The sequence below is a fragment of the Populus trichocarpa genome, chromosome 14, assembly GCF_000002775.5.
Source record: "Populus trichocarpa isolate Nisqually-1 chromosome 14, P.trichocarpa_v4.1, whole genome shotgun sequence".
Taxonomy (NCBI): Eukaryota; Viridiplantae; Streptophyta; class Magnoliopsida; order Malpighiales; family Salicaceae; genus Populus; species Populus trichocarpa.
In genome coordinates, this window is record NC_037298.2 from 16315774 (window position 1) to 16324354 (window position 8581).

An 8581-nucleotide genomic window follows, 5' to 3' on the forward strand; every position below is an offset into this window, starting at 1 on the left:
TTATTTTTTTTTTAATTCTTTTTTCAACTACGTACCGAATAACAGTTACACATCTCTTAAAGATTCTTGAACTCCTCTATAAATTAAATCCCAAAACCCTAAAAAAGCACCGAGGGTAGAATCATAAATTCCTCCCCTTCTTTTTCTCTTCTTGCTACCAGCTGTGGCTGCTCCTGGTGCAGCTCAGGGTAGCAACGCAATGGCTGCTAGAGCAGACATGGTGAGCTGAACACTACCAGGCGTGCCAGCAATAATTAATAGTAATAATGTACCCAACGTACATGCATGAGCTTCAAGGGTTTTACCAGCCATTCTCTCATTGGTAACGGCTACAAGCTAACTAGTAGTAATAATGTACCTAGCATGCAATACACCCTTAGAAAGAAAGGGTGGTGGCATATGATGAAAAATTGCAGAGGGCAGAGAGGAAGGAAGAGTGCTGCAATTCTTGAAAACAAGCACGACAAGAACCAACCTTGTTATCCAAATAAAAACACGAACACAGAAAAGAAATTAACATTCAGAACAAAAGCAACATCCAAATAAAATAAAAATATAAAAAAGCTTGTAATATTAGCAAGTTTTATAAACTGGCATCACTAAATCATGATGTTTTCTAATGATATCATTCTGCTTCCCAACCAAATCCATCATGCAAAGAAACCACTGCCAGTACTCCTTTATCATCTCTTTCTTTTTCGATCCCTCTAACGAATTCAATCCTAAGATGAAATACTTCTCCATCTCAGTTTCCTTGCCATCCGTCCCGAAATAAGACTCCAGTACCTCTAGTTTCTTTGTGATCCCTTCTTCACTATCACTAGCTTTGAGTTCCTTTGCAATCACTTCGTTACTCCCCTTTGAGTTTCTTTTGAGTTTCTTCGCTGTTGCTTCTTTCTCGGTCTTTCTACCATCCTCCTGTTCAGAAATCGATTCTGCTGAGAGAGGAAACTTGTTGGTTTCTTCTTCTTTTGAACTTGAGGCAGATGAGCCTGGAGCCATTGATAGTGAATTGAGATTGAGAGGTTTCTTTTCCCCTTCTTCTTGGGTTTTGGAGTTTTAAAGCGCAGGAAAGCGGAGATACAGACTTTTTGCCCTTTGCAAAGAATTTCATGCTCTATAAATTACCTCCTTGACCGCGTGGGGGGCAATCGAGATGACCTTCCAAATTCTACTTATTAATTAGTCGGCGTGATTTTAGATTGCCAGTTAGGTTACAAAAAACTACACCCACGCCGACTCTTACATTTTCCTAGGTTAAGGAAATTGAAATTAAATTAAAAAGGGCAGCTAAAACTAAATCTATGAAAATATTATTGTAGACACAATTTTTATGCCTTCATTTTTGTTATTTTATGGGATTTTTATGCCTTAATTTTTGTTATTTTATTTCAACTAAGCAAAAACTTCTACTATGAAATAATTTTTTTAGCGCAATTTAATTTTAAGTACTTCTCATATATTAATATTTTATCTTTTATAATATTAGGTTAAAAAATAACTTTATACTCATTTAAATCTAATCCAATTTATATAAGGTTGTAGGTTCTTTGAAGTTTTATATTATTTCCAGAGTAAATATTTGTAGTTATTTCATTAATTTATTTTAAAGATAAACATAAATAATAATATAAAAGATAAAAAGTGTATTTTTATGAGCATTGGATCTATTAATATTTCTATAATAATAATAACTACAATAAAACATAGATCTCATACTTTTAAATCTTAGAATTTTTTAATATTTTTTTTTATAAAAATAAAAGGTTGGATCGCGATGTAGAACAAACAACTTAATTAATAATAACTATAATATGACTATATAACTACCAAAATTTTAAAATTCTACTTAAGGTAATTGCATTTGAATTGAATAAGGAGGTGATCATTCCATATTCTACTTCGTTTTTTCTAAATTAAGATTAACCAAAAAAAAGCCCCTCGAAAAACTCCCAAGTGAGCAATGAATTAATGAACAGAAAAAATAATAAAAAAAAGTTCCCGCTCTAGATATGGGATGGGCGGGCTAAACGAAAAGAATGGATTTTACAATTTTGGAATTAGCAGGAAGAAAGAGTGGAATTCCAAGAAAGCCCTGGAAAATGAAACGATATTTCTTCAACAAGGGGAGTGTGTTACCAGCACAAACAGAAACCCTATTGCCCTCCTCTTCTATATATATAATGAAAAGGTTTGCCGTAGAGAAACAAAATCAAATCAAATCTAATCTAATGGAGGGTGGGGCAGAAAAGAAGAGAAGAAGGGAAAGTAAGAAGAAAAAGGATTTCGAGTGTGATGGCAAAGCAGGAGGTCATGGACGGCCGGTAGAAGTCAGTGCTAGTGTGATGGGGTTGTTTTCTGAATTCGCCTTTACAGGTTGTTCAGGGGAGACAGGGCAAGCTTCCTCCCCCGCCTCCTCCACTCGACCTTCCATCAAGAAAGTCGAAAGGGAAGAAGAAGCTCAGAAGAAGAAGAGGAAGAGATCACCCAGGCTCACTGCTGCTCAAATGCGTGATGTGGCATACCTCAGGAGACGACCCAACAACCGTTGGATTCCGCCCAAATCGCCTCATGAGCTTCTTCAAGAGAATCATTACCATGACCCTTGGAGAGTTCTCGTCATTTGTATGCTATTAAACTGCACATCGGGTGGCCAGGTAAGATCCTTACTTGTTTTTATTAATGGAAATCAGCATAGAAAAAGCATAATCCCGAAGAAATTTCTCATTGCAGGTCAGACCAATTTTAAATGACTTCTTCACCCTATGTCCTGATGCAAAGACCACCACCAATGTTGACCAGAACGAGATTGCCCAGCTAACACGCAGTTTAGGTTTCAAAAACACGAGGGCTGAGAAGATAAAACGCCTTTCTGAGATTTACTTGCAAGAGGACTGGACCCATGTCACCTTTCTTCCTGGTGTTGGAAAGTAGGGAAATTTCTGTTCAGTTCGCTGTCTACTATTGCTATTTGCATTGATGGTTTTTCCAAACTGATCTGACTCATTTGAATTTCTTGTCTGATTGTTCAGGTATGCCGCTGATGCCTATGCAATATTCTGCACAGGGAGGTGGGACAGGGTGGTGCCAGAGGATCACATGTTGACTAGGTACTGGGAATTCCTTCGCAAGGGTAGATGGATCATAGAATAGATGGATTGTCCCTGTTTTGTATTTTGAAGAGACAGATCACCTGGGGGTTAGTTTATACTATGTTTATTGTGTCCCTAATACTAGGTCTTTTGATGCCAACTGTGTGTGGCAAATTAAACCCCCGATCTGTGTCTAGCTTTGAATAGCCATTCAGGTATAACTAACTACTGGAGTAGTATCCCAGCTATGTTTGGACTGAGATAATGTAGGGATTGCCAGCTTGAAAGGAATGTTGCTCTCTTCTTCCTTGGAATTGCAAGTGTAGCTCGATGGATTGCTCTTTATGCTGTTTCAGAAAACTTCAACAAGTCCCTATCACTTTCCTTTTGTAAGGTAGCGTAAGCCTTTGTAATATGCCTGAAGTCTTTCCCATGCATATGAAGTGCACATGCTGTTTTGTAAGTTTAAAGCTTCCAGTCGCCTGTTGCAAATAAGAGCAACAAAACAGAGGAGAAGAAAACGATCCAAATTTAGTTGCTATAAGGTTCTAAATCGAGTTCTTGGCTATCATATTTTTGCTCTAATGATTTCAAAACATGGTAAAATAATGATAATGGTGGATTTGATGATAATGATAGTAGTGGCAATGGAGGTGGTGGTGGTGATGATGAAGGGGTTAATAGCATAGTTCACCCTTGTATCCTTTGTTCTATTAAGGATTAGTCTTTCCATCCACACACATCAATTGGATTTGGTAGATGTCATATACACGCTTGGACATTTTATTATTAAGAAAAACTAGCCTCGTGGCCTGTGCAAGACCTTAATTACCTATGTTTCTTGTGTATGGGATCGTGACTGAGATTAAAGATGTTATCCTTTTATTATCATCTTTTATTACTCGTCCATGCTCTTTGGACATGTAAAAACAATTACTTTTTATCCTTCATTTATAATATTATTATTTTAAAAAATAAAAAACTATTATTTTAATACACATAATAAAAACACTCTTAATCAAAAACACTCTAAACTGTAACCGTCAAAACGAGATAAAAAATACCAGCATTCAAAGCATCGGCACAATAACCATTAGAACGTCAAGATTTGAATAAAATAGCTGGCGTGACCCATTATACTCAAATCCTGTAGCCATTTGACCATGGACATTGTTCCTATGATCAAAGCTTCTTGCATTGTAGCAAACCCCACTAGCACCATACAAGAATTGGTAAAAGCAAACATCAAGTTAAGACATACATTCGATATCCTCAACAGTCAAAACCAATTCTTTGTGACTCAAGAAGTGATTCATAATGGCAATTTCTTCTATGAATCTAAATTAAAGAATCAGACGATCCATGCTACATTTTAACAGTATCTTTGGGAAGTACAACACTGTATAATTACACTAAGCAGTGCTCTGAAACTGTGTATTGGGTTCGCGAAATTGTGTGTTTGTATTTGCAACATTGCTGACGGTATATTATGAGATGCCAACTGTGGTTTGGGGGAGTGATACGCGATCTTGATCAGTGGATCTGACATTTTCGTTTTCTAGTTCAATACTGGCTCCTTTTGATCTGCTAAAAGCATCAGAAGGAATGTTGATTCCAACAAAGCCAATCAATACAGCTAAAGCTCCAAGGCCATCCATGAGACGAGGGGCATTGCCGATAAAGGAATCCACAATAGCTGCCAATGGAACCTGAATTGAAAGACCAGCTGTTGCTACCGTAGTGGTCGTCAAAAGGACAGCCTTAGCCCATAAATAGTCACTCAGCACGTTATCCAACAAACCTGTTTAAGATGGGGAAAAAGGGAGAAAAAAAAAAGAGGAGAGGGCTCAGGTAATTTTTACGCATGTAAATTGCTTTCTCAAAATCAGATCATCCACATAATCTAAAAGATTATCATACAACTTATTATCCACAAAAACAACTCGAACAAATTATTTATATGAACCATGAAACTCAATATAAATTCAGTGTTTGCATTGTTTTCTTCCCAGTTAATGATTACTTATTTTTCAAAAAAAGACAATTAATTGAGTTTTGATCCCATTTCCAATAAATAAAGTACAATGAAACTTCAACATTTTTTTATGCCAGTCAAATTGGAGCCCATTCATGTGTTCACATACCTTTAAACAGAGGACATTCTCTGAACTTAAAAGAATTTTCTATATGCATGTGTGTATGTCGGGTGTGCCTCATGGTCAGCACACAACATATTACGCTTATGATAAAAGGTAATCACATAAATTGCTGGCATCGCATAATGAACTACTTCAACACAGCAAGTAAGCCAGACCCAGCATCATAAACAACCCTACACCCCAATTCCAATGTTCTTAAGTGATGACCAAGTCTTGATTGCCTGAAAAGGGTGTTCTCATGTTAAGGAAGAGAATAAGATCCGATCAAGTATTCAAGGAAAGAAAAAGGCCTCACGACCTTGGCCAGAAATTTCCTGTTCATTGTCCTAGAATTTGATCAAACAACCAAAACGATACCACTATAGCAGACTGATGTTCCAACTATACTACGTCTACTAACATTAGTTATGAAGGCAATCATTAAACATTGCCTCACTATAATGTGTACAGCATGGCAATGTCAACAATAAAAATTGCACTGTTCTACACAAATATAACCTATTTGTCAGCTATATTACAGAGTTTGCTCTGTAAATACAGGTAACAGATTGAGAAGTTTAATAACTATTAAGAAGATTAGGTGAGCAAGGCAACATGGACCCATTCAACCATTTTACCATTGACAAAATGATGCAGGACAGATTTGAGATTTCCGTCATACAAAGGATTTGTGGTGAGCTAGGGTTTATTGTTCGTGGAATTAGGGTAGAATATAGCTTGTTTAGGAAGAAATAAGGAGAAATTAGGTTGTGAACATTAATTCGCAGCAATGTAGCAGAAGAACAGTAAAACAAGGAAGAAGATAAAATAGGAGAAAAAGAGAACCAAGAAGAAACCTTAGGCACAAAGCCTTCAAAATAACTCTCGAACTCAATTTTTTTTTTCCTAACTCAACTCTGCCAAAAATTAAAACATAGCATCCCTATTTATAGAGATTAAGACTCCCTAAAAGACTAACATAACTAATCCTTACTGGACAAGGAAATGAACTAATCAGGAATAAACTATTAAAGACTAAGACACCAAATTCATAAATAAGACCAGACCTTCAGGTAATTCTGAAAATTACTAAAATACCCCTGATTTTCAGAACATGCAGCAATTACAATTCTGCCCCTGATTACAAAGTAGCACATAACTCAAGACTCTAAATCCCAAACATAGAAATCTACCAAGGGAACTTATTTGACCAAAAAAGGCTTCTTGCTTGACAAAAAACCACTTAATGTAGCTTTAGGTTTCCAAAGTGGAGAGAATTTCTCTAAGTATAACATAGTTACTCCATCACAAAAAAGCATAATTTCAAATTTGACAAGTTTAAGCGAACAAAAATCATAAGCGAAGATGACAAAAGAGGTATGAGATACGTATATCCTTGCAGCATGCAGTTTTTTGAGATGAAAACAAGAAGTAGAGCTTTGAATCCAAATACTGAGCAAGAATGACAAAAATACAAACCTTTGCCAACAATTAAACCAAACTGCTTCCATGTCAGCTTACATAAAGGCTCTAGATTGGTGAGATCAAGAACGAGGGCAACTGGAAGGAAAATGATGACGTTGAAAAGCCCTAGGTATCCAAGGAACTGTGCCATACTGGCATGTCCGCTTTTTCCATCATTGTCAGGCAACTTCAGGCGAATAAGTGTAATATACACAGCATACAAGCCAGCTGAGACCAGAGCTAGAATGTCTCCAAGAAGAGGTTTCGAAGAAACTGCACTTAAACCAGTTTCTGAGTCGCCCAAACTGACGATTATAGTACCAGCCATGCAGAAAAGAACACTTAAAAGCTTCACCCAAGTGAACTTTTCACCCAGAAACACTAGAGAGACCACAAAGGTGAAAAGGCTGGAAACACTGCTTAAAATGGTATTTGACTGCACACAGCAAGGACAAGGATTTAATTATACTAGTCTGATGAACCACAGATGCACACATGATACAATATCGAAAGACACTTACTGTTACAGATGTATACTTCAATGATAGATTGAAAGTCAGCTGTGCCAAAAACCAAAATGGGCAGATAAGCAGGCTAACCTTTGCCACCCTAGCACGTGTCCATCGCCCCTTTTCATCAACTCCTTTATTAACATCTTCATCTGCTTGCACAGGCAAGGTCCTTTCAAGCTCATTTGATACAGAATCCAGATTTGAATGAACAGCTTTCTCATTAAGACTACTTATGCCATCTTCCATAATCACAGATGGATTCAACTCATCTGCTTTTACCCCCAAATAACCATCTCCAAGAAGAATGGCCTGCTCTGACTCTCTCAGTTCTTCCAAAGAGCTCCTCTTTTTATTCCTCCAGAACAGTAAACTACCATAAGAATCCTCCAAATAGCGTCCAATTTCAACCATCGGAATGTAAATCACAAACAACGAATTGCAAATGTACGTGACCAGAAATGGCGAAACACCAGCATCTACAACAGATTGAACCACAAAACTAGCTGCTATCCATATATTTGCAACAGAAAATATGTATACCAAACCCCTAACCCATCTCCAAGCCTTACCTTTCTCCATATTTTCACAACCCAATATTTTACACTAACTCCCAAAAAGCTCAAATCTTCGGAACAAAGCTCAGATATTTACACTGCCTCCAGATTTAGCAAGAAAACCAAGTAAATAAAATCCCTTGTGCAGACAATCACCACATTCCCATGTCATAATTTACACCAATACCTTACCTAAACTTGGCAAAACTAAAATATCACGAACGAGAAAAAAGAAAAAGACGCAGTAACATGAAATTGAACGAGAACCCATTTTAATGGACACCAGATCTCACCAGAAAACACCTTGTTCAGTTAGAAATCCACTTTTTTTCATATATATATAAACACTAGCAGTTAAACATTGATTTTGAAAATAAAATTGATCAGATAAAGTATTATATTTACCAGCCTTGAAAATCAGCCGATAATTCACTGAGCTATGTGGGGTTTCTACGTGGAGAGAGAGAGTCGCCGTAGATCCCTGGGACGGTGAAAAGATCCGGTGAGAGTAAATGGGGAGATCATTGTTCGTGTTGTTTGTTGACAAAACTTATTATTTGACCATGGGCCGGAGTGGCCGGATTGCAATGTGGTCCATTTGCTGTTTTTTATTTTTGCTTTTAATAATTACGTCGATAAAATATTATTATCGCAAGTATTTTCTTTTTTGGGATGCCTATTGTCAGCATATTTAAGAAACTGCACCCCCTAGTATGCAAATCGAGCTGGTTTATCTAGGCCATATTAAAAAGAATATTTTTGAGAATATTTACAGTAGTTGTCTTTAAAGTTTTTTATTTAAAAATATATTAAAATAATAT

The 8581-nt window shown here is 36.7% G+C and overlaps 2 protein-coding genes across 4 annotated transcripts; one reads left to right on the forward strand and one right to left on the reverse strand.

Moving 5' to 3' along the window:
• The first annotated feature begins 2202 nt into the window (after positions 1 to 2202).
• On the forward strand, positions 2203 to 3555 carry LOC7463420 (methyl-CpG-binding domain protein 4-like protein). The gene is made up of 3 exons (XM_002320558.4): positions 2203 to 2657; positions 2734 to 2930; positions 3033 to 3555. Exons 1-3 carry the CDS (start codon positions 2232 to 2234, stop codon positions 3151 to 3153), a joined length of 744 nt encoding a protein of 247 aa, XP_002320594.3. The 5' UTR covers positions 2203 to 2231; the 3' UTR covers positions 3154 to 3555.
• Positions 3556 to 4325: 770 nt separating this feature from the next.
• LOC7455682 (thiamine-repressible mitochondrial transport protein THI74) lies at positions 4326 to 8339 on the reverse strand. Of its 3 annotated transcripts, XM_002321243.4 has the most exons (4): positions 8166 to 8337; positions 7216 to 7952; positions 6710 to 7130; positions 4326 to 4893 (listed from the first exon to the last, which is right to left on the reverse strand). In XM_002321243.4, the coding sequence occupies exons 2-4, from the start codon at positions 7783 to 7785 to the stop codon at positions 4580 to 4582; spliced, it is 1305 nt and encodes a 434-aa protein (XP_002321279.1). In that variant the 5' UTR covers positions 7786 to 7952; positions 8166 to 8337; the 3' UTR covers positions 4326 to 4579. The 3 variants fall into 3 exon arrangements, with proteins under 3 accessions (XP_002321279.1, XP_024441270.1, XP_024441269.1); XM_024585502.2 differs by having other exon boundaries at positions 7294 to 8339; XM_024585501.2 differs by having other exon boundaries at positions 7216 to 8337.
• Positions 8340 to 8581: the final 242 nt, after the last annotated feature.

Coding starts and splice junctions, on each gene's coding strand:
- LOC7455682 (XM_002321243.4), bottom strand. CDS start 7,785: ATGGAGAAAGGTAAGGCTTGGAGATGGGTTAGGGGTTTGGTATACATA. Junction 7,131..7,215: donor TGAAGTATACATCTGTAACA/GTAAGTGTCTTT, acceptor TGCTGTGTGCAG/TCAAATACCATTTTAAGCAG. Junction 4,894..6,709: donor TGGTTTAATTGTTGGCAAAG/GTTTGTATTTTT, acceptor CATCTTAAACAG/GTTTGTTGGATAACGTGCTG.
- LOC7463420 (XM_002320558.4), top strand. CDS start 2,232: ATGGAGGGTGGGGCAGAAAAGAAGAGAAGAAGGGAAAGTAAGAAGAAA. Junction 2,658..2,733: donor ACTGCACATCGGGTGGCCAG/GTAAGATCCTTA, acceptor TTCTCATTGCAG/GTCAGACCAATTTTAAATGA. Junction 2,931..3,032: donor TTTCTTCCTGGTGTTGGAAA/GTAGGGAAATTT, acceptor CTGATTGTTCAG/GTATGCCGCTGATGCCTATG.